At 40.3% G+C, this 25,022-nt stretch overlaps 1 protein-coding gene across 13 annotated transcripts in view; it reads right to left on the bottom strand.

Annotated features, from left to right (window-relative positions):
• Positions 1–5,707: 5,707 nt before the first annotated feature.
• adgrl2b.1 (adhesion G protein-coupled receptor L2b, tandem duplicate 1) overlaps positions 5,708–25,022 on the bottom strand; it is a 144,834-nt gene continuing 125,519 nt past the window's right edge. For 5 of the 13 annotated variants that reach the window (XM_015045631.1, XM_015045630.1, XM_015045629.1 and 2 more), the window contains 6 exons: positions 22,559–22,650; positions 20,935–21,103; positions 19,355–19,483; positions 16,363–16,459; positions 14,317–14,442; positions 5,708–7,414 (listed from right to left, as the gene is read on the bottom strand). In XM_015045631.1, the coding sequence (XP_014901117.1) occupies positions 6,543–7,414; positions 14,317–14,442; positions 16,363–16,459; positions 19,355–19,483; positions 20,935–21,103; positions 22,559–22,650 (1,485 nt within the window). In that variant the 3' untranslated portion in view covers positions 5,708–6,542. Of the gene's footprint in view, positions 7,415–8,929; positions 8,984–14,316; positions 14,443–16,362; positions 16,460–19,354; positions 19,484–20,934; positions 21,104–22,558; positions 22,651–25,022 lie in introns of all 13 variants that reach the window. The other 8 variants (XM_015045635.1, XM_015045641.1, XM_015045642.1 and 5 more) reach the window with 6 other exon arrangements.

Here is a 25,022-nt window from a genome sequence, read left to right as displayed (position 1 = left end):
ACACAGAGCACAGGTGACTTAGTGATAATGAACCAATATATATGCATCATGCAAAACTGATCCTTGCGCTCGGAAAAGGAAGCTCAGTGCATTCATTTATCAAAATTTTGTCTTTTATAAAGCAGACAGGAGGAAACTCATCACGCACCCCTGAGAAAAAAACAACAACAAAAAAAAAAAAGAGTCCTAGCTGTGACATCACACAGGTCCTGAAGCGTTTGTCTCTCGGTGGGGCCTGTGTAGCTGAAGAGGAAGCTTTCACCAACGATGCCTGTCCGTTCTCCAGTGAACTGCTAGCAGGTCATCAAGCTCTGCGTTTAATTTAATTTATAACTGAAGGGAAGCCAGAAGTCTGTATGAAATACAGATGGGGTTGTTGTCTCTGGGGGATTTTTGGAGGGCTCTGTGTAAACCGAGCACTTTATATTCAGAAAACAATGCTGAGAGCCATACTGCACCCAGACCTTTGCTTTGGCCTCCACGTCAGTTTCCTGACAGCAAACTGGCAACCAACTTCCACTTAATAAACTGCACCACAAAGATCCTGAAGCAACTGCTTCAGCTTTGTGACTGGCGAATGCGTGTGTGTGTGTGTGTGTGTGTGGCCAGCTAAGCTGGAAAATTCCTAGAAACGTACATATGAAAGACATTTCCATTTTTGCTAAATCTTTGAAATCTACCATGGGAGCTTTGCCTGATGATGCACAATAAACAGCACTCAGTGCCTCATGAAAGCATTTATGCGCCTTGAATCTATTTGACAGTTTGTCTTGTTAAAATAAGCCATTTTAGGACAGTTAATTGGTAAAGTAATGCTTTGTGGAGCCACGTCTTGTTGTAATTAAGTCCTGTGCTACGTCTCAACCGGCTTCACGCACGTGACTGAAAACCTTTGTCCATTCTTCTCTGTAACACACCTTAAGCTTGTTCAAACTGATTGGAGGGTGTCAATGAACATCATTTTTCAAAATCTTGTGTCTAATTCTCAATTTCATTTAGGCGTGGATTTGAGTAGGCCATACTAGCACATGAAAATGCTTTCCAGCTTAGCTTCATATTTAGGGCTGTGGTCCTGCAGGAAGTTGGACCTCTGCCCTTGTTTGAAGTCTTTTGCGACCTCTAACAGGTTTTCTTGAAATATTTTCCCGGCTGGCAATAAGCCTCCCCACAGCCTGACGCTGCCACTACCACATTGGTCTTTCTGCTATATTTGTTGGTCTTCACAATATTGTTGGTGCACTAATGTTCTCTAACAATAACACTGAAATAAGATAACACATAGGTGAACTCTATTGAATGAGTAATCACCAGCCATTTAGACTGAATTTTATTAAGAAAATTCAATAAAACTTAGGGAACAGAATATGTTATAGATGCGTGCCTCACTTTTTTTTCTTTTTTTTCTCGATTTTAGCTATAACTGCAGCTATGCACTGCATAGTGTTGTTCTGTCCCCTACAAACTTTGCCTACGTTAAAGTTTGTGGTTGGAGCATGACAAAGGGTGACAAAGTTGCAAGGGTATGAAGACTTTTGCAAGGCAATACGTTTTACAGTGACATTTTAGAGTCAAACAGTGTGTCCAATTATATTACTTCCTTGTCAAAGCCAAACAACAATCAGCTGATCTGATAATCTATTAAGTTAGACCAAGAAGGTTAAACAACTTGATTTACTCGTTTGCACGGGCCGCAACGCACCCAAGCATTTCTCAGTTCCTTTGGCGTGATCGTCAAATGAGAATCGCATGTGTGAATGAATCACCCTGGAACCTACAGTTCATTTTCTCGCCACACTTCACCCCGAATGTACAAATATCCCAGTGATGGATTGCAAAATAGTATCTGTTTGTCATTATGGATTAAACTCTTCCATGATGATAGCCTCATATACATCCCCTAGCAGCATTTCTGATGCAAAAAAATGCTCACATGCAACCTATTTGAGCCAAATGCCACCACTTTCAGACGCACAACGCTGGCTTTTGATCATGGCCTGTGGGGAGAAATTAATCCAAGCGCATACTGCACATTTTTTCTCGGGGAACTGACACACAGTTTGAGCCAGTAAGTACTTGGACGTACAAAGGACCAAAGAGATGAAGCATATATTATAAGGTTTTACAGTTGGATAGTCTGAAAAGTGCCTTTTTTATTTGGGTTGGTCATTCAAGATACAAGCAGGAGTGGGACAATCAAAAAGCAGCAAAATTTGTTCAACTTTACTACATATGTCCTTTATTAGCTTACTTGTCTCACTCAGATATGAAAAGTTTGAAATGATTGGTTTTGCCAGCCATACTTAGGGTGGGGTTAGGGTTGGCAGTGCCTTAATGCCTTAATACTTTATTGTTTCAACTTAAAAAGCCTTCTTTTATGTATGCAAAGTACACCCAGAGGGTAGAAATCCAAAAAAACTAGGCCTTAAAATAATAATAGTTCCATTATCCAGACATTATACCATCATGTGAGGTGCCATAGCAGATGGAACGAAATATCAGTCAAAACGAGAACTCCTTCACCTTAAGAATCACACGTGGGTTTAAAGACCAGCAGCTCAAGCCGACCCTCAAATCCACAATACTAAAAAAAAATTATTCTTATCAAGTCCCACTGATATGACCAGAAGTGCGCCGATTGCTCCTACGCTGCAGAATTTGTATCCGACCCATCTTCTGTGACGGCTGAGAAAGACCTCAGGTTTTTTCATCTGTTAACCGCAAAAAGATGGAATAGAAAGCTGATGGATGAATGGACATTTAAATATTCGCTAAAAGACCCCCCGACGCTTCAAAGGGTGCATCTTCGTCTGATATTTTAGATGTTCTCCAATCTGTCAGTGTCACCGAGCATCACTCGGTACCATTCAACATCAGCTTCCTCTAAACTCAAACTCTGAGAAAGAATCTAATTGGATGCCAAGTTTGGCCCCTGATTTAAATTAAATCGATTTGCATTTTATGCATTGTTTCTCTTCATCATAAATAAACATGAATATTTGAGATATTTGTGGGGAATTTTATAAATGGAAAGATTCCACACTGGCTCATAAACAAAATGTGATTCTAAAATGTTTTATCGTGCGGTGCCTTGGCAAAATTACTTACATTTCCCGAACCCCCAAATTTAGTCATCTTGCAGCGACAAACATGAATAGATGACGCAAAAGGTTTATGATTGTGACAGGATCGTGGGTCATGATCGTAGGAGAATGTTTTCTTTAGCAGGGAGAAGGGAAGCTAGTCAGAATTAATATGAATATGGATGGAGCTGCAAAAGACTGGAGACACGGGGGCAGATGTTCACCCTCTGCCAGGACAAAACTAAACACACAGCAAGAGCTACAACGAGACAGTTGGATCATTGCAGAGTGGACTGGCTAAAGTACAGATCTTAGTCCTATTGATGTTCGGTTTGGAGACTTGGAAGCTGATCAGAATGGGCAGAAATTTTAGCATCCAGATGTACAAATACGTACATCTGGACGCTTAAACAGACTGCAAGTTAAAAACACTTGCAGCTGTAATTGCAACAAAATATGGCTCTAAGTAACAAATCTAGAAGGGCCTGAATACTGACACGGCACACATTTCAGATTTTTATTTGGGAGGAAAGAATTTCAATGTAGAATTATGTTTCCACTGAAGTGGTCTTCAAACTTCTTTGTGATGGTCTGTCACATAAACCACCAATTAAACAGACTGTAAGTTGTGTTTGTAACATGAATGAAATGAACCATAAGTTAAAGGAGTCTGTACTTTTTTTTTCTTACTTAAAAAAAAAAAAAAATCACATGGAATACTTATAATAAATTTACAATGTAAAATTCCTGACTTTATAACTGACTGGGGAAAAAAAAAGAAGTGGTTTCACATGATTGAAAGCAACCAGATTTACAGTCTCACATTAACAATAAAAACTATGTTTTTCAAGACAAACACTGATTTTGTGGAATCTTGCATAAGAATAAGAAATATGCAATAAAGGGCAGTCCAAAACTGCTGCACCATTCTGATGGTTTCTCGCAAAAGATCACTTGATTTATGGGCATAAAGTAGCACAAATATAAGCTCTTGTGTTTTTTTTTATTTTTACAAAAAAATATTTAGAAATCAATTCGAGACTCGTTGTCTGTGGATTCTAACAGAATGATATTTTAAGGCTTCAGTTTAGCAAATTAGGATTTTTATGGCTTACAGATAATGAAGCCTTAAATCTGAAAATTAAGTTGAGATCAATAAATAGTAAAAAAAAAAAAATAATACAGAAATGTCTAATGAAATGATGCCTAATAAAAACTATGTCAAGATATAAACCTCTTCTACTTGTGCCAGGAAAAGAAGTCTGTGTTCAACAAGCTTCTTTAGCTGTTCTAACTTTTTTTTTTAATGAAAGTCTTCTCGTGATTGTGCATGCCACAACATGGCATAAACATGGTACTTATGTGTCAAATATGAGTTTTGTCTTATATAATAAAGACTTAAAATGTGCATAACGTATCTACAAGTTTCACTATTTAACTGAATTAGTGAAAAAGCAACTTTTCAGTGATATCCAAATTCCTTGAGATGAACCTGTACATTCATCAAACCCCCAAAAACAAAACTCACAATTCCACAATTTACAGATAAATTTTCTGAAAAAGTTTCAGAAAACAAAACTTAAAGAACATTTATGCTGTTCGTTTTTTTTTTTTTTTTTAAAGAACAGCATAAATGGGCCTATTTTTTCCAGTACCATCTGTTTCCTTCTTATCCACTCCATTAGTCCAGCATTATAAAAACTGGGTATCTGTTAACTCTTAAATACTGCACAGTTTATCGCATGCTGTAAAGAAAAATCAAGACTCCATGTGCAACTCGTCAGCTGCCATTTCTAAAAAACCCATTTCCACCACAGGGGGGAGGATACAAATACACCGCTGTTACTGGACATAAAACGGACAGACTTTACAGACGGACAACAGATGTCTCATACAGAAGAGAGGGAAAGCACAGAGGGAATGAGACAGAATGGGAGCAGGGAGAAACTGTTGCCGTGAGAACAGCATGGGCTTTTTTTTGTTTTGTTTGTGTGTTGCATTGAAAGGTCAATTCAGATGAAATGCTGGTCCTTGATAGATGGTAATATTTACAAAGCTGAACACAAGTGGATTTAATGCACATATTCATTTGTAGTGAACAGATACATATTTGCATGAAGAGAGAGCATTTCCTTTTTTTAGCCATAGAAACAAATGGGGGGAAAAAAACACAAAAAAGATAAGAAAGAGCAGCCAGATTTCTGCGAACGAGAAAAAGTTTCACATTTATTTAATATCAAACAGGAGTTGAATTAAATACCAGTTGATGATGGGCTCTTACAAAAGAAATAAAATTAACCTAATCAGTGCGGCATTGTCTTTTCACACTTCCCCGACCATGATCTTTTTTTTTTTAATTACTTAATAAATTAATTAGTGTCAAAGGATGAAACATTTTTGCAAAAGAATAAAAAAGAAGACCTGCAAAATCTGCAAAGGCATGGAAGGAAAGGAGTCAAAACTGAAAGTTTCTCTCAAGTCAAATAAATTACACGGGGATCCAATTCGTTCGTGCTAACGTTAAGTCTTTGCATGGCCCGGTGTCAACAAATATACTACAGGCGAAAAGCCCATCATTCATAAAAAGCAAAAAACACTTCACAAGCAGAGATGTGAACATGGTTTCATATGAACTGATGTCTCAAAACTTCTTTTTTTTTTCTTTTTTTTTAATATTCAAACATTCTACAACAAGTCAAGTGTGAGAGGAAAAAAAAAAAGCACATTTCCAACAGTTTGATTAACCTTGTCTGAAGAATTTTAACATTGAAAGGGCATAACTACTGAATTCTTGCCGTTTCTTTTTTCTTCATCTTTTTTTCACTTTGTCTTTTTGTTTTTACTTTTTACACTAGTGGTACAGCAAAATATATAATATTTTTTCAGCTGTTACATGTACAACAGTTAATTGTGCAATAGAGAAAAATATAAGGCCTGAGTCTGAATTAGTGGTTTCTTAACTTTACAGTCCTGACGGTGTAAGTGGAACCTCACTAGTTCTTGTTCTGCACTTCTTGACTTAAAAAGGACCCTGGTTCCGCAAAGTCTCCCAGGAATATGCCAAGAGCTTCATGGTTCTTTGCTTGGAGGTTTAATTTTTTTTTTTTTAATCCCTTACTCTTCGATTTTTCTCTCAGTACGACAGAAACACCAGACTTATCTTTGAAACTGCGGCCTCTGTGTTATCCTCTGCACCTCATTAGTCCTGCAGCAGAGCAGCCGCAGCACCACATTTGTCTGGCCTCAGTTGGGTGTGTCTTGTGTGTAAATGAGATCTCTGTGCAAAAAAAAAAAAAAAAAAAAAGTCTTTCATTCCTATTCCCAATCCGGGGACTTTTCACTTCCTGTCCGAACAGGAATGGCATGTGCGGAGCCAGGCCCACTAGGCTCTCTTGACATCACCAGAAAGCACCCAGCTGTTCAAACCTGTGCGACAGAGGTGCCCAAACCCTGCACCCCCTCTCAGAGGCTGGTGATCAGTTGCATTTGTCCATCGCTCGGGGCGTCTCCGTCCTGCTCACAGTCCTCAGTGCTGGGCGAGACGATGCACCCATCGCTGGTGCCTCGGTTTATGTGGTAGTAGGACAGCGGCTGCGGAGCGTCGCCGAGCTCCGGCATGCTCTTGTGATACGCATCCTCGCCTTCGCTGTGAGGCGAGGGAGAGAGCTCCTCCTCTTCCTCCCCCTCCTCCGGCGGGAACGGCGAAGCTGACGGCGACGGAGAGTCTCTCAGGTTTGGCATGCTGGTATACAGAGAGTCTCTATTGTTGCTGGGTGACTGGGAGCCCATGTCCTCCACTGCGGTAACAGTCTCGGAGCCATGGCTGCTGTGGCCCTCCAGGCGCCTGGGAGCCTTCTGGGCGCTGTAGAGTAGAGAGTGAGTCCTTTGGGGAAGTAGGGGGGCCTCCAGCACCTCCTTGTGGTGGGGGTGCAGGAGCAGCTCCAGGGTGGTGTGGCCTCCTCTTCCACCACCTCTCTGCGGGGATGAGGCCTCCGTGTGGTCTGCCACGATGGCATCATCCTCGCTCCCGCTCCCTCCCCGTCCTTGGTCCACAGTCACCCTGGTGTGGGGAGGCGGCGCGCGGTCCCTCTCTCTTGGGGTGCTGCGAGCCTTAGGGGCCCCGCGGGGCCTGAGGTTGTTGTGGACAATCTCGGATATGATCATTTTCTCAAATGCGACGTCATCCAGGTTGAGGCCCCCCAGGTCACCAGGGGCTCGAACACCCACGGCTTCGTAGTCATCGTCGCGCAGGGAGTAGCTGTTGTTGAAATTGCCGTTGAGGGGGAGGGTGTCCATGGCGCTGATGTCCCTGCTGTTGCTGAGGGAGTGCTGTCCTAGAACGAAAGGCGGAAAAGCAGGTAAGATATAATTCCTCTCATGTCAAGAAAGAAAACCACCACACCATCCACATATGAAGGGTCTTGCAAACATATTCATAGCCCCTGAACTTGTTTGCATGTTGTTGAGTAGAGGCACAATCAATCAGTCTTATGGTATTTTACATGATAGACCAACACAATGTGGAGAATTGAAGCTGCAAGGCTTTGTCTGTATCCAGTTTGGTAAATCTGGATGGAAATTTTTTTGTCGATTTCTTCATGTGACGTATCAGAACGTGCATTTTCACGTCTTTTCACAGGTTCCTAATTGGATTTAGATCTGGACTTTACTGCACAAATACACCACAGCATGATGTTGCCACCACCGTGTTTCACTAACGTAATGATGTATTCAGAGAGCTGTGCAACGTCAGGGTTCTGCATATGCATGTAGGTCGTAAAGTTAAATTTTGATCCCTGTTGACCAGAGCATGTTTGCTAACCCTAAAGGCCAGGATGCACAAATAACATTTTTTCCTGCTCACATATTTTCCACCAGAGCTGTTGATCTCAGCAGCTTCTCCACGGTAACCACTGGCCTCCTGGTTGCTTCTCTGATTAATGCTCTCCTGGCCTTGCCTGTCAGTATGTCTAGGTGTGTTTGCAGTTGAAACATACTCTCTATCTTCAGATGATGGACTGAACAGAGCGCCGTGAGACGCTCGCAGCTTGAGATTTTGTTCTATAACCCAACTCTGGTTTAAGATTCGCTACGATTTTATCCCTAACCTTCCTGATGTGTTCCTTCGTATCTAATTCTTTGCGCTGGATTTTATTAAATAAAATCAAAGTAAAGGTACAAGTAAAAAATGTGCTACTTAGTTAAAAAGCTGTCTAATTTTCTTCAGCTTCAAAGTTATGAGCTACTTTGTGTTGGTCTAGCATATAAAATCCCAATATGCATTGGGATTTATAATTAGGACATGACAAAATTTTTTTTAAAAGTTCAAGAGGTGTTAATATTTTTGCAAAGCACTCCAGCTGATACTGATCAGGACACTTTAAACTTTTGCTTTTTGATCTGAGGTTGGATTTTAATTTCATGTAAGTGCGACAACATGAAATTCAAAGGGGAACCAATTATCTTCCCACCATGTTCGTCCTCATTAGAGACGACGTTCTCGGGCCAATATAAGAAATTATCCTGAACAATATTGGAAGAATGAGACCAAAGAATGAGTTAAAACTTAAAAAAAAAATACATACAAAGTAGCTCATGACCAGGTAACATCACAGCAGCAAAAACGGCTGAAAAATAAGTGATGTGCATAACCCAAGTAGATGAAAACGAGGGGATGAGAAAATGTGTCATCCACAATGAATAAAACATTCCACCTGGTAAAAGAAGGCAAGACTAGAGTGTAATGTCAAACACAGATGGCCAGCCACCTCTTTTACGCCGGGGGCCCCATGAGAACAGCGGCAGGCCCCCCACACACCATGAAACACAGACACCGTGCAATGACTCACTTTGCCACCACTCACATCAAGTGTGTCTGCTCAGGCTATCAGGCCTAAGAACAGCTGATTTGCAAACAACAACAACAACAACAAAAAAGGAAAACAGATGCTCTTTCAATTGCAGCAGAAATAACAAAATTAGTGAAATAAGACAAAAGTGGAAGCTTGTAACATTCAGCCTGGATTCAGCTGTGTCCTTCAAACCGCAAGTTGATTTTTCTGTGAAGTGTTTAAGTTGAATGGAAAAATGCATGTATTTGTTCGCCAGATTGAGAAGGAAAAGCCAGAAAAAAACAACTGAATCCAGGGACTCTGCAGGTGAAAAGATTCAGCGGCAAGCATATATACAGCCTGTGTCAGAACTTTACGTCCGGCATGAATTTTAAATTCATTTTGGGGCTTTTAATGACGTGATTAAAAAACATTTTTTTGGGGGAGAAGAATGAATATAGAAGAAACAACTTCAGGGAATAAAAAAAAAAAAATGTTTGAAATTTATTATGGACTATGGAATGCACACAGGCTCAAAATTGCACATATCCAGGTTCAAATACGTACAGACACCCCTACTGATGTTCAAACTACTGTCCCTTAGGAAGTTGCAGAGAAACCACACAGTTTTTTTGTAGCCACCAGCAAGCTCCTGGCATAATTCTGACTGGATGTTTGAACACGGCTCTTAGCAGAGTTGGTAGAGCTAATTTAAAGTGGTTAGTTTCCTGGCACACAGCGAGCTTTAAAGCACAAGACCATACATTTTCAACAGGTTTGAGTTTGGGGAATTCCAGAAGACAAACATTAGAATGGTTATCCTTCCTAAAGCCAGTTTTTATGCATGTCTGGGGTCGCTGACCAGATGGAAGATATAACTGAGACCAAGTTTTCACTTTTGACCAGAACTATTATCTCTGACGAAAGAAACAGAGTGCAAGAGCAAGCCAGAACTCAATTGAAACCCGTTATAACAGGATGCTGATGGAACACCAGTGCCCAACATCCTGTGACTGGTAATTTGAAATATTTAGCCTCAATGAGAAAAAGGATGTTTTGAGGCTTTCTAGTCTAAGACAACTGTGCCAACTGTCAGGTGTGCAGTTTGTTATGCTCCCCTGTGGTACTTGGACTCTTGCAAAATGGGTGGAAAATAGGAAGAAAAGGACTTCCTACAAACTTTTCCACAAGAAGATGATTCCAAAAACGAATAAAAATGGTTTTGGAATATATAAAGCAGGTAAATATCAGCCTTTTGGAATAGTCTGTACTGCAACCCCATTGAAAATTTGAGTTCCAAGGCAGAAAGAAAACGTACCCATTTAAATCAGCTGTACTGTATTTAACAGTCCCACCGTCTTAAGAGATGGGGTCATTTAGATCCCACAAGGTTTTTATGTGTGCTTTAGGAAACCGACGGTCTGGTGGCAGAACCCCTCTTTCCCAGCTGTCTGACCGTGACATTTCTAATGCCCCTCCTGAGCGTTTAGATGAGATCTGGGTGGGTTAAAAAGAAGCGCTGTCAATATTTAACCAATAGCTATGCCACAAGCTTGCTGAAGACTACATTTAACCGAATGTAGGTAGAGATGTAGGGATATATTTGAGTCTGTATGAATATTTTTTGACCCTGTGTAAGTTACAGAAAAAAAAACAACAATATTTTAATCGTTTTCAAAACTCACTGAAGTTATTTGTCATATAAACACTAAACCCTGAAAAAAAATTTGTTAAATGCAAAAGCCCAAAAAATATTATTCAGGTGAATGAAAAATATTTGGGCCCCAAATTAAAAAAAAAAAAACTGAGTTTGTCCCACTTTTATACGAACAATGTAGAACACATACAAATTACCAAAAACTACTGTGGTTTTCCACAGGCTGCATCTGAATTATAGTGTAAGTGTTAAAGATTTAAGTGGAAGTGCCTCGTTCGCTTTTAGGAGGACTTAATGTGATTGAAGTGTTGGGTTTTTATCGTTTCAGGCGAACAAAAGGACAGCGTGTCAATGTCAAGTCTCAACTGAACTAGTCAGAAAATGAATTAAAATAACCAAAAATAAGTTAAAAAGCAAAAAAAAAAAAAAAAAAGTATTTTATGGAAAGTGCCAAAAAAGTACAGAGAGCAATGAGTAAGGTGACTGTGGACCAGCCCTTATTAACTTTAATGGGGGGGTTGTCCGAGATCTCAAATTATACCCATCGCTTTCAGATTAGGCTGCTCTATTTTGAGGTTGTGGCTTGAGGGTGCAGCTGTAAATTTTATGTACTGTTCATTGGACATTGCACAGTTTAACCATGAGACATTTCTGGAATATCACTCACTTGATCAGCTGGGCGTCAGTAGCAGATTTTGATTGAGCAACAAAAGGCAGTTGCCCAGGGCAGCACCAGAAGGGATCATACGAGCAGCGAGAAAGTGGAGTGCTGATAAAGGTTCTCAGCCAGGCCTGCATTCATGTAAGAACTTATCCGGAGCAGCTCAATAAAAGTAGTTAAAATAACCTAATTATATTAACTTGTGAGGATACTGAACCAGTTTCAAGGTATTTTGTTGCTGATTTAGTTAATCGTCTGGATTCAGGATAGTTTATTGCGAGTTGAATATATTTTGTTCCTGGCAAACAAAAGACAAAAATGGTAAGAGCTGGGATTTAAACAAGCATGTCAAAAAAATACACAAAGGAAGTATATATATATACATATATATATTCTAGAATGAGTAAAAAAATTAAGTGCAAAGAGCAAGATGCAATTCAAGGTCGAGGTGCTGATGGGTGTGGGGGGTTTAGATTTTGCTTCAAAATGTACATTTATCTTTGCATGCAACCTGGACTTTTATTTATTTATTTATTTATTTATTTATTTATTTATTTTTTACTGCAGACAGGTATTGTCTATCGGGAAAGGGAGGGAAATGATGTGAACAGAATTCAACTGGACATGGCGACAGCTGCACTCTGGGAAACGTTCCAGCAGAGATTCATTCAATATGCTCTCTCTTTCCAGTTTTTACTGCATCAGACGAACATCTGCAGAATATTACTTTGTATTAATACACTTATAATGGAGGACAGGCTCATCCTTTTCCAGGAGCTAAGTGTAATGACTATAGCAGGCAAACTTAGTACACGCCTGTGTTGAGCTTGACAGCTTCTCTCTATGCGTATTTCATTTTTGGCTGGTGATCTTCGCGCCAGGTTTTGACATTTGTGTGTCACGCCGCTGCAGCTCCCTTAACGTTATTTTCCATATGTTAAATCCTTGACTTCCCCCCAACCCCCGTTTATAAGCATGTGAACTATTTCTTTTGTTTTGCCTGTGTGTTTGAACACAAATAACAACAGAGGATAGCCTCAGGAGGAGAGGAAAAAAAAAAAAAGTGTGTAAGGCAAGGATTTATGATCACACACTGAGAATTACCCGGTAATTAAATATTCCCTCTTTTTATCCGTCTCCTGTGCACCAGAGTTAAAATGCAATTATTCTACACAGATTAGGCAGGTAAACATTTTAGGGATAGAATGCACCTGAGCTGCTTGGCTGCAGAGGAACTCACCTCAATAAAAACTGAATTAATCAATTTAAAAAAAAAAAAAAAAAAAATGTAATCAAAAAGTGCATCTGGTTTTCAGTAGTTCAGCAGTGGCTCGGTCCAAGCACTGCTTCATTAGTTCTAAGCATGAGGTGCGCATTGTGCTGCCAGCCGGCTCGCAGCACAGAACAACAGAGACTGGAGCAGGTTAATCGGCACAGTCGCTCCGTACACACTTTTGCCATTCTACCGCCTTGTGTATTCCCTTTTTATCATCAAGTGCCTGTGAAATAACAGAGGCCTGTAACTCTGCCCGCATTGCGTCACAGGCTTCTGTTTTTTTTTTTCCCTCCTCTGATTGGGCTTCTTTCACTCTGCAAGAGAAGAAGTAGGTCACAATGCACAGCGCTGTTCCAAATCAGGTTTTATCTTCGGAAAAAATGTCGAGATTTCAATAAGTTGTCACTGTGTGACGACGCCCAATGCTCCATACATGAAATATCCACGTCGGTGGACAATAAAAGGTTTATGATGGAGAACTCAGTGGATGCCTGAATGTTAGCTGGGTGGATGGAGGCCAACAGATGGGTGGGTGGATAATGGACAAACCAATGGATGGGTGGATGAATTATGGATGGATGAATGGGAAGTGAATGATGGGCAAACAAATCGTCACTAATCTAATCCCATTTTTTTTTTCCAGACTGCCCTCGGATATTTTACTTGTCAGGTGGTGATAACAACATATATGTATATAAGCATATATAAATAATCTGGACTAATATGCTGCAGCTGTGTTCACCAAAAAGAAATTCCCACAAGACTTCTAAGTAGACCAGATAAGACGAATACTCTGATGTTGATCTCATTATAAAAAAGGGAAAACTAGGTAACGATAAATAAAACACTTAGAAGATGCGAGACATGAAGGACGAAAGGTAGAGTCTGTATAATTAGTTTGAACGTTTTCAGTTATGCCATGTCACAGTCTCAGTCTCCACTGCTGTCACTTATAAAAAAAAATAAAAAATAAAAAATTCCAACATACTTCATGGAACAGTTTGGCATTTTGAGAAGGATTTGTTTTCTGGCAGGGAGACAGATGAGAAAAGTGACATCACTCTCAAGATTTGTCTGTTGAATATGAAGCTGCAGTGACTAAAATAGCATACAGAATAAAGGCTGTTAACCAGGCAACACGGCCCAGCTGCAGCCACCTTTAGTGCTCCCTAATTAACACTTGATATCAGGATCATTTATTAATTGCACAAGTATGTGCAATGTATAAAAAAGACAACTTCCTGCTGGAATATTTCCTCTGGCAAAGGCCGTTAACTTTCTTTTCTTTTCTCTCTCTCTCTCTCTCTCTCGCTCTCTCTCTCTCTCAGTTGGTTGCCTGGGAACAGCTCTGCTCTAAGACTGGCAGATAACCCACCCCAAAATGGCAAATTGTTGTTTTCCAATGGCTTAAACAAATGAGATATAAAGTGTTAATTAGTGCGCTTTTAAGGTCCTGATAGGCTGATTTTGTTATTGAGGCTGCTTCGCCTGATGTTCCAGCTCGCTGTTAAACCCTAACAACCTGTTGTTTTTACACAAATAGGATAAAACATGTTAATTATTGAGCCTCGGAAGTGCTGGTAGGTGTACTTTGAAACCGGAGCCAGGTTTTCGCTCTTCACGCTTAAAAAATAAAGAGCTGGCTGTAGCTTTAACAGACTCGACATGAAAGTGGTTGCAATCTGTCTCTCTTTTTCCAGAAAGGGGAACACTTGTCAAAATGCCGCATATGTGCTTTTGAAACAACCACAAAATCTGTGCAAAGACAAAGAAAGAGAAGAAGTGAGGTGGCAGGGGTAGAGGATGTGCACCTGGGGAGTGAAAGGCCGGCGGAGAGGGGGTGTTGCACACCACCGTTTCAGCCAGGAGGTTGTTATAGGGGTTAGTGTCGTGGGTTCGGAGGAGGGGGTTAGTTAGGAGGTAGTTGCCAGTCATCCCTGCAATAAACGGAAAGAAGAGACAGAAGAAAAGGGGAAAGAATTAAGAGGCGAAAACAGTAGAGGAAGTGAGCTCAAGGTTGCATGTTCTTAGGGTTTTTGCGGCAACGCGTCGGGTAGATTCCATAAACAAACACTGATACTCGCTGTGCGGAACCTGTCGCCACAGAAGATTTACGGCCTCTGCTCCGTCTGTGCCGCGGACGGAGCAGCCGCGGAAACGCTGGTCAAGGCGTGCCGTTACTCAAACAGCTCGCCGATGCAGCTGACAAACAGCATTACAGGGACAAGTGTTGACCAAAGCCTGGCAACATAATCAGCTGCAATGTTTATGCGAGGCAGATTCATCCAAACAAACTCATCCATTCGAGACAGCAGACGAAACATATCCATGCGGCCTACCACAAATAACACAGTATCCTCATCAACCATCATGCGCTTTTCTAAGCTCTCGGGAATGCAACAACACATCCAAAGTTATTAGAATGAATCGCTGAGAAACTCTGTACTGGCAAGGATCGCTTTTTAAAAAAAAAAAATAAAAAAAGTGCCGAGCTGAAGCCAAATCTGTATTGGCAGATTCCGGTTCCTGGGTTTCATGATGCTGGAATAATTCCCAAAGCTTGCTCTGACCCCGATTCGACTTTGCTCCTCTCTGTCCTCTTCTTCTACCTTCAAAGTTACTTTGGGATGGCAGTATCTTTAGTCCTGATCTATAACATGATAAACTTCACAAAAGTGCTTTGCAAGCGATAAACCGCTTTCCTACATTTTGTCCTGTTGGGACTTGGAACAAAATAGTTTTTTTCGTTAAACTGTAGTTATGCATCTGCATTCGGCTGTAGCTGCAGCGATGCTGTAAGTCTTGACTAGCTTTGCAAATTTAGAGACTGAATTCATCCATCTTCCTATTAGCTCTGCTTAATAAACGCATCCCCACATTATGATGCTGCCACCGCCATGTTTCATACTGACGGCGGTCTCCTATCTGTGCGTTTCCTACAACCACAGATTTTCCATGAGGGCAGGAAAGGTACATCTTGGACTCATTTGACCAGATCACCTTATTCCACATGCTGAATGTGTGGGCTACCTGGCTTTTCTTCATCAGTGGAGTTTGTCTTGCTCCTCTTTTGGTCCAAACAACTAACATCTGTCCTGTTGGTGTATTCTCCCACTCAGAAAGTGGGTCTCTGCAGGTCCTCCAGAGTTACCAGAGTTACCATTAGCATTTTGGATGCTTTTCTGATTAAATTCTTCCTTGCCCTTGGTATGTTTTCACTTCTACCTATTTAGTTTTTCCCTTTTTGTGCTGTTTTGTAACCTAACCCTACCTTGAACCTCTCCACATCTTTATCCCTCAAACAAAGCTTTAAAGGGCAGAACAACCTCATTCACACTAGGACTGTACTATATACAAATTATATAGTGGATGTTTAGGAAAAAATGCATACAACACTTTTCAGAGTATTATTTGAAAAGAAAATTGTATCATTTTCTTTCCGCTTCACAATTTTGCCCAACTTTGGCTTGGTCCATCTCCTAACAACACATTAATACATACACACACGCACGCACACACACACACACTTGAAGTTGTAATGTGACAAAACGTAAAAGGGGTTCCAGGAGGGGAGGCGCTGCAAATATATTATTATTTGTCTGTTTCTTTCCATTTATTTAGTCCAAGCGAGCAGAGACAAGTGAGAAAATGCTGCAAAGCTTTGAGCGTTTAATGCATCTGATTGTTCGTTTGGAGAAAAGCGGCATGAAATCGGGCCTTATCTCCCTCTCCCCTCAGTCGGCACGGAGCGATGCAGGCTGCATCCATTGAAGTGTTTACTGTTAATTCAGAGCTTCATCACAAAGAGAACAGAGCTCGCATCTCGTCTGGTGATGACGGAGGCAGCAGTTGCTTACCCTGGTTGAGCGTGGAGGTGCTGTTTATGTCGCCTGAGATGAAGGAGGACTCCGACTGCTTTCTCACAGTGTCGTTCCACATCCGCCTGATGCGGCTCTGCGTTGAGAAAAAAAAGAAAAAAAAGAAAAAGCAGCCGCTGATTAGTGCTCAACATGGCGCTGTTATGTTTCAAGGCTTCTGGTCCCCAGGCCTGAGTGGCTGTGTGGTTTTATGATTCAGACCATACTCTCTATAAATTAGGATCTAATTGACGCGCTAGCTGATGACATGTTTGTGTATCACAAAGCTCCACAACATGCTATTGATTCGACTGCTCCCTAAAATTGGAGCGACTGAGAATCTTACGGTTTGTAATTTGACTCTGAGCTGCTCTCTTCTGCTCCGAGCAGCGAGAGCAGACGCAGCCACCGAATTCCCAGCGGCGCTCCCTAAATGAGACCTCACAAAGTCTTTGGAGCAGATATCATAAGTGGGATAAGCAGCAATTCTTTCCCACAGGGTGCCCATGTTCTAAGTTCAGAGCAGATGCTTTTCAGGAAATTATAAACTTAAAAATTAATATAAGGTTGAAGAAACCAAGCGAAATTGCCACAGTTTAAAACCCGCTTTGTTGCGTGTTGTATTCATTAACGTTGGGGGAGTTATTCACAATTTTCATAACCTTCAATTTTTTTTTAGTTGTACTTTGCTTTTTAGGTTAATCAGCGAATCTAAAAAAAAAACAAAACAAAAAAACAAAACAAAAAAAAACAGAGAGCCAAACATCTTTCAGCCACTCTTTAAAGTAGGAAACGAGGACGCATAACATAAAAGCATAAAGGACTTTATGCGTTTATGTTGCTACACATCTCACTAAGAAGAATGGTTAGGGAGGGGGTGGAAGACCTGCAAAGATTATGGAGTAAGCAGAATCCAGTGTAGAAGCTTTAGGTGCCATCTACATATTAAATGATTGATGTCAAAAAACGGCCATAGGTCTCACATGAAACGCCACTTTTAGAAAAGCGCTTGATGCCCAGTGCACAACATGGTGGGAGATCAGTCATGCTGTGGGTCTGTATCTTACCCAAAGCATCTGAGATTCTTAGTACGCCTAAAGATCTCAGATATTTTAGACCTTAGTACCACCGCAGTTTTTGAACAACATTTGGTCAAATCAATACATAAGCTCACACAAGAGACCTTGTGTGCCGACCTCAGTCCGCAGACTTTAACCAAGTAGAAAAGTTGTTGGGGGAGCTGAAAGGAAGAGAACAAAAGGCCTTAAGGCCTTTTAAACAGCTTTAACAGAGGTTCCAGTCAGTGTGGAGGGAGCTTTACTCTGGTTCAATATTTGTAAAACAAGCTAAAATTGATCCAAATGTGAGAGATTTTCCTAATGCTAAATATAATCTATGGCTCAACGATCAGAAAGGAGATGTAATAATTATATTAATAAGTATTGGCTTCATGAATGAAACTGAGCTGCATGCTTTGTTGTTCACATAACAAATCAAAGTCTAAAAATGACAAACGGGTTTACCTATCTATAAAATTCTGACATATGTATTTCTTGCTTGATCTGACTTGTGTAACAAAATAAACCATCTTAAATGTTTTGTACAGCATCATAACAGTCGTGGCTGTAATTTATTTCCGAATACATCTACTCAGCGTCATTATTTTGACAAGCTCGGCTGACAGACGATGCCGACTGCTTTCTGAAAGTGTGTAAATCTTTCACTCATTATCTGGCTGAGAGGCATTTCCTTCTGTCAGACTCTGATCGTAAAAAATGCCTCACCTTCACGAGGACTTCAAAAGATATTAGATTTAGAAAATAACCAAGAGCATTTTTTTTATTATTACTTTTTAAACATATCTTGTTGTGTCCTAAATGGGTTTTCTCAATAATCACAATAAATACTACTATACGTTTTTTTTCTGTATTAAATTTCTTCAACCAGATGAGAGATACAAAAGCGTTAAAAGAACATAAATATTAAAGAGAAAAGCAAACACGATGCTGGCAGAAGCTGGGAAGAGAGTTGTTATGAAAATGTAAGTATTTGAAGTATTTCACTAAAATTGAGTTGTTTGGCTACAATGACCATTGATAGATCTGGAGAAAAAACAGGGATGTTTGCAAGACTAAAATCATCCTTCAAAGCGTAAAGTATTGGGCAAAACAGGTCACAGAATATAGTTTACACTTAACTATATAGGAATATAAGTGTATTGCAATTTCAAACATGCAAAGAACTGTTGGAACAAACCATTTTTATTTAGGTATCATGCATGCAGGTTGCTCAACACATGGTACCCAAGCAGTACATTTGGTGACACTTGTTGAATGCAGGATAACAAAGTTTTAGAAGGTGAAAGTCAGTCACAATTGGAAGGTTATTAATGTTGGCAAAAGCAGAAATATCACTGTTGAGTTAAGTATTTCACTATTTAGTCAAGTCATATTGTTACCATGACATTCATCAATAATATCTCAGAATAAATGGCATCATCAGGAAAGAACATTTTGTGGAAAATACGGAAGCAACATATACCTGGAAGACATAACTAATACGTCATAACAGTCATCTTCAGAAAAGAACAACCAAATTAATTAGAAAGTGACTTAAAGAGAATGACCTCTTTGCAGTACAGTAAAAAGCTCACTAAGTTCTACCAGTTCTGTCAGGAGGAATGGGCCAAAATGCCAGCAAACTATTGAGAGAAAGCTTGTAGAGGGAAATCCAGAATGTTTCTAACCCAATTCATACAGCTTAAAAGGCAATCCTATCAAATATTAAAGTCATGTATGACATCTTCTGAATTTGGAGGTTTGGTTTTTTACCAAAAAAACTAACTGACATAAAATAGGAAACGTTTAGCTGGTGAGGAAAAAAAAAGTTTGTCTTTTTTATACGGCGTATGTAACCATGCGCTTTCAACTGAAATCACACGTGGGAAAAAAGGTCTCAACACTTGACACTTGCTTGCTTCCCGTTGGCCTACCTGTGTAGCAGAGGAGTAGCGGGCTGTGGATCGAGACGTGGCAGCCTTGGCCGAGCTGTGGGAACTCTCAGAAGGCAGAGCGCCACAGCACTGGGACTGATGGAAACATTTGCTGTACTCCTTCCGGACCTGCAGAGCAGCAAAAAGATTAGGACAAACTGAACACGCGGACATAGAGTTTGACACATCCGCCTCTCCTCGGGGAGAGGTGCAAATCCCAAATCTTTATCTACTGGCAGCCAGCCGACAGCAGTTTAAATGCCAAACCTTCAAGAACTGGGATGACAGGAAACCTGTAACACGCTACAAATTACAGCCTCCCCTCGAATATCTGTTTTGCTTAAGTAGGAAAAATATTTGTGAAAATATAAATTATCCACATGCTTAGCATTGGAGAATGACTGTGTTGGGCTTAAATTAAATGAAATTTGGAGTTAAATGGGAAAACATGTAATCTGTTACTTATCTGCAAGCTATGACTTGACCCACTTAAAATTCCTTCTCGTAAAATAAAATTTATATGCAGCCAATACATTTTTTTTAACTACTAAAATTCTGAACAATTGTGACATTAGCATTTATTTGCATGAAGTTCTCTTTAGTTTGACACGTTTAAATAAAATCATGTGTAACCTACTGCGGCCAGATGTGACTGGGTAGATGCAACTACTCAGTAACTCTGGAGATCCGCAACTGAGGTGGAAAACAAGACTAATGTCAATCCACAAATCTGTCAAGAAAAAGCTGTTGTTGAAGCAAAGCCGTAAGGAATCAGACCTACAGTTGTGTAAAGGTGGAAAAAAAACAGTTGAGACCAAGAAACACGACTCAAGCAATATTACTGCATAAGCAATGTACTGGTGAAAAATGACAAACAGTTGTGATTTGCATTTTCTTCCCTCCTGTCTTGAGCTGTACGTCAAGGTCTCTTTGTACTTTCATATGAGAGGAGTGGGCATCTACTACAGAGACCATCAAATAGGCTTCATTTTATACGTATGCGCAATTGAGCTGTGTGAGTGTGTGTTAGTTGTGAACTAGTGCATTTCAGACGTTCCTTTGTGGTCCTAATACAGCGCACACTCATACTGTGATGATGATGAAGATAATGTGTGATGTACTGTGGGGTTAACGGGAAGAAGGATGGAACGTAATACATGGCAACCCTGGAAGAAACTCTGTTTGAGGATGTAAGAGACAAACATCCAGAGTCACAGTGGGGTGAGTTAGATCAAAGGATACTTATCTATTCAAATGGCCCAGTCAAAGGCTGGACATAAATCAAATTGAGAATCTGAGGCAAAACTTGAAAACAGATGTTCTCTATCCTATCTGACTTCTGGAAAACGGAACTACAGACGGAGGTGTTATTGTCTTTTCAATTAAATACAAAGTATATGTTCTTCACATCCAAAGCGACGTAAATCCCACTGAAAAACTTTTGACCTTTGCAAAAGCTGGAAAAGTGTGAGGGGTATTAATACATTTACAATGCATACTGTATGGCAACTTTACAGATAAACGAGTTCCTCTCGGCTGTTTTTTCACCCCTGCACGAGACCCAAAAGGCAGTTTCTTACTTTTTTCTGAAGCAGACAGTGAAAGATGAAGATAAACATCCCTTGCAGAGTGTTGAAAATGGTGAAGAGGTAAGCCATCACGATGGACGACTCGTTGAGGAAGAACAAGCCGAAGGACCACGTGAGTCCCAAAAGACAAAGCAGAGCAAAAGCTCCCAACACCCATGACCTGCAAAAAAAAAAAAAAAAAAAAAAAAACAGGAAGAAAAGTGATGATGAACAACTGAAAAAGGAAAAATTGTGCTTCATTTCAAAACTTCTGAACTGCACTTTACATATATTTTTGGGGTTACTTTTCCTGCTCTGGAAATGTTGCAGAAATTTTGACAAATTTCTGGCATGGACAGATAGATATAAATTCAGCTCCTCGGTCTGCGTCAGAGTTTGGTAGCTGAAAAGACGGCACAAATAGCAGGCTTCAATCAGCGCCTTCTGAGGAAAGTCTGAAGGATACAAGATAGCCTAACAGTCAGTTTCAGTGACAAAAATAAGCAACAGAAAGAGGGGAGTCCTCCCCCCCACCCATTTCTGAGAAAGATCTAGCGAGTGTGGACACAAGGGGAGAAACAGACCATCAACATGTCACTTGAAAAGAAATCAGAATAATAATCATGGCTTATTAGACATGCTGCAGACTTGTTTGTGCTTCTTCTGCAGGGATATAATTTTGTTTTGGGTCTGGAGAAAAAAAAAAAAAGCCCGACAACTTTTTAACAAGTTCCAATATACACAACACAAAATCTCTATACGCCATAGCGGAAGACCTTAATTAATGACAATTAATTGACTGCTAGTTATGGTTACACAAAATGCAGCATCCACAAATGTGTCATGTATGTGAGCTAAAACAAGCATGAAAGCCAATTAAGATGTTTTATTTTGTTCAGTTTTTTTTTTTTTTTTCTGATTTTTTTTGGTTTAGACCCAAATCTGAGTTGCTGCCTAAAAATCAAACGCCTACATAACATATGCTGGCATGCCGTCAAACATATTGTTGAACAAGGCTCCAAGCAGAGAAATGGTCAGGGATTTGCTGTTTTATCAACCCAAAGCAGCCCACTGGAAGCAGGGAGATGGAAGAAAGCCCCCACCCCTAAAACCCACTTCATATAATTATTTCCCCCCCGTTTTACACATCTTGAAATCAACAAGACATATGGTTGGGATCTATCTTCCAAATGCGCCTATAAACTATGCGAGAACACAGGAGCAAAGAGACGCCAAAAGGTCAGAAATGCACTTATGAAGAAATAAAACAGGCAATATACCCATGAGTAGCGCAAATACTGAAATCATAAAAGTGAGCTAAAAAAGCACCACCAACAGACTGAGAAGGAAAATAAAATATGAAAGGGAAAACCGTGGGTCTGGCTGGAAGTAAAATCAAATAAAATGTGTAGGTCAAATACAGCTTTTGAAATTATAGCAGCAAGGCAGAAGCGGCGACGGCGCGTATTATTTTCCTCCTCGCATATAAACCACCATCCCTCCCCCCTCATGCCCTTTCTCAGTGCGCACACACAAACACAAACACACGCGCGCACACACACACGCACGCACGCACAGTCACAAAACAAGCAACGACACACCCGGCCTCTTAATCTCCTGGAGTGACACTCCTCACCTGATACCCCCCAGCCTGGTTGAGTCGGGTTTCATGGAGGTGGAATGCTTCACCATCTTGTACATCGTCACCACCAGGAAGATGACATTGACCTGTCAAAACAGATGTGCATCAGGGTTAATAGACTGCACTAAGGAAGGCATCCGGTTCCACGTGCTCGCAGTGCAGGCTCGGGTCCTGTCAGTAGAGATGTAGTCAGACCCGTTCCTCACAGAGAAGTGCTGTGAAGCACTCCAGATATTCTAATGAGTTAAAACCCATGTATTTAAACACTGCTTGCATTTAAATATTCAGTTCTGTATTAAGAAATTCTCAGACACTGATGCTGAATCACAGCTTCTGTCTCAGGAACAGAAAGAAATTTAACTGAATTTAAAAAAAAAATCTGTTTTACTTGTTAAACAGAGAGTACAAACAAAAGAATATTTTCTAGCAGAAAAAAAGCATTAGGACCCCTCTACTCTCTAATATCTAGACTTATCTTCTTTGGCTGAAATAACTTCGGTGTCTCTGGTATCAGTCTGTGGAAAGGATACTGTACTTCTCACTTCCAACTGAGAGATGCTGAAGGGGTTACTGCTTGTAGAGCTCATTTTAGTCTTCAAACTAAAATTGGCTCTGCATGACATCATTTTAGGAAAATTTGTAAAATTTTGTAGAAATTCTCAGATTTTTCCTTGAATTTTCACGTAGCATCTTAGGCCTTATGAGAGTTCCTAATGTGACACAACTTCAGGAACAGTGATGAGGACTGTTCTTAAGCCTTCATTATGGTGGAAATATCAACAGAAAACAGATACTAAAATGGATAGAGCTCTGCCAAGAACAGGCTCTGCTCTGGTTTTGGTGTCCTTTTTGTGTTTTGTGTTGATCGTTTAGCCAGATAAAACAACTTGATACAAGCAGGCAATGAGTGTCCACACACCATCACTAAATAGATGGTGTAGTAAATTAACCAGCACGGCTAGAAGCCTGTAAATGTGTGTAAATGTGTGATGCTTCCAATTTGCAGTTTCATCACCATGACACTTCTAAATCCAGATCACTTATACTGGGGGGACATTTTTTATGGTTTATGTATAAACCAATTACAGTAAAGACAGTGTCTTTATGTCAAAACATTTTTATGGACCCATGTAAAAATAACTGAAGGATCAACGTTAAGACTCTGGTGTAAAATAAGTGTGCTTCAAATAAGTACCTACTGCAACAGGGTCAACCACGCCACCTCAGTAAGGTAGAACTTTCTGTCGCTGTTAGAAGCAAACTAAGTCACTCTGTTTTTTTGGGGGGTTTTTTTGGCTCTCGTGGTCTTTATTTGAAAGTGCTACGACAGGAAAGTAGGGTAATGAGAAAGAGGGAAGACATGCGGCAAGGGGCTCACCAGGCCGGGAACCGAACCTGCGACGGCTGCATCGAGGACTAAGGCCTCTTTAGGTGAGCTGGTGCTTAACCCCTGCAGGAGTTTTTAGAATAAAGTGGGAGCTCTCTGAGTGGAGTCAGAGAATCTTTGAGAACCCGGGTCTTGGTCTTTTTCCATGTTCTTTCTGGCAACTTCACTTTGGTCTACATGCTTCCTTAGAAAAGCACAGAGTGGTGGAATTTATTTACTTGGGACGGTTTTCCTTTTGAAGTTGAAAGTGTAAAATGAAGAGAAACCTTTTCTCTTTGGCATCGTTGAAAGTTGTAAACAACAATAAATAGCAAATTTCCTTTTTTAGCGAATTGCAACTGCACTCTTAACTCGGCTGTGACTTCATTCCTAACTCTAAGCTCCAACTTCTGGAAAAAAAAACAAAGAAATCGACTGCAGCATTAATCCGGGACAATTTAGGAGAAAAAGCTGCAGGAGGGAAGTTGACCTTAAAGCAGGACTTCCACACTAAGAGCCACAAAAGAAATGTTTAGATCAAAGAATATCCATGTGTTAAAATGGCCCAGTCGAAAAAGTCCCACAGAGATTCTTGGATAAGATGAGAAAATTGTTGTTCAGAGATGCTCTCCATTTACTCTGATTGAACTTGAGCCATTCTGCAAAGAATAGTGTGAACATTTAAGTCTTTAGCTGTGCAAAGCTGGTAAAAGACATTCTTAGAAAAACTAGCAGCTGCAATTGCAATTGACTATTGACTCTTGAAGCTGAATACAAAAGCATGCCGCACTTTTGATGTCTTTGTTTGAGAAATACTTCGAGAGCCACGTATTATTTTTGTCCAGTCCTAAAATACGCGTTACTTTGTCTTGGCCAATCCCATGAAATCCCTCTAAACGAGGTTCGCGGTCGAATCGTGACAAAATGTGAAAAAAAAGATTCAAGGGTTAATAATATTTCTGAAAGACACCGTAGAGAGAAACCAATATGGTCTGAAAAGAAACACTACATCTTTTATTGTGTTGGCTTGAAAGCAAGCAGCACACCTTCAGTGAGAGGTCTATGAAAATTTTATACTGATCATAAGGCCTC

Source organism: Poecilia latipinna, unplaced genomic scaffold (genome assembly GCF_001443285.1).
Source record: "Poecilia latipinna isolate Pla-1442-1.1 unplaced genomic scaffold, P_latipinna-1.0 Scaffold736, whole genome shotgun sequence".
Taxonomy (NCBI): domain Eukaryota; kingdom Metazoa; phylum Chordata; class Actinopteri; order Cyprinodontiformes; family Poeciliidae; genus Poecilia; species Poecilia latipinna.
This window is presented reverse-complemented; position numbering and strand designations above follow the sequence as displayed.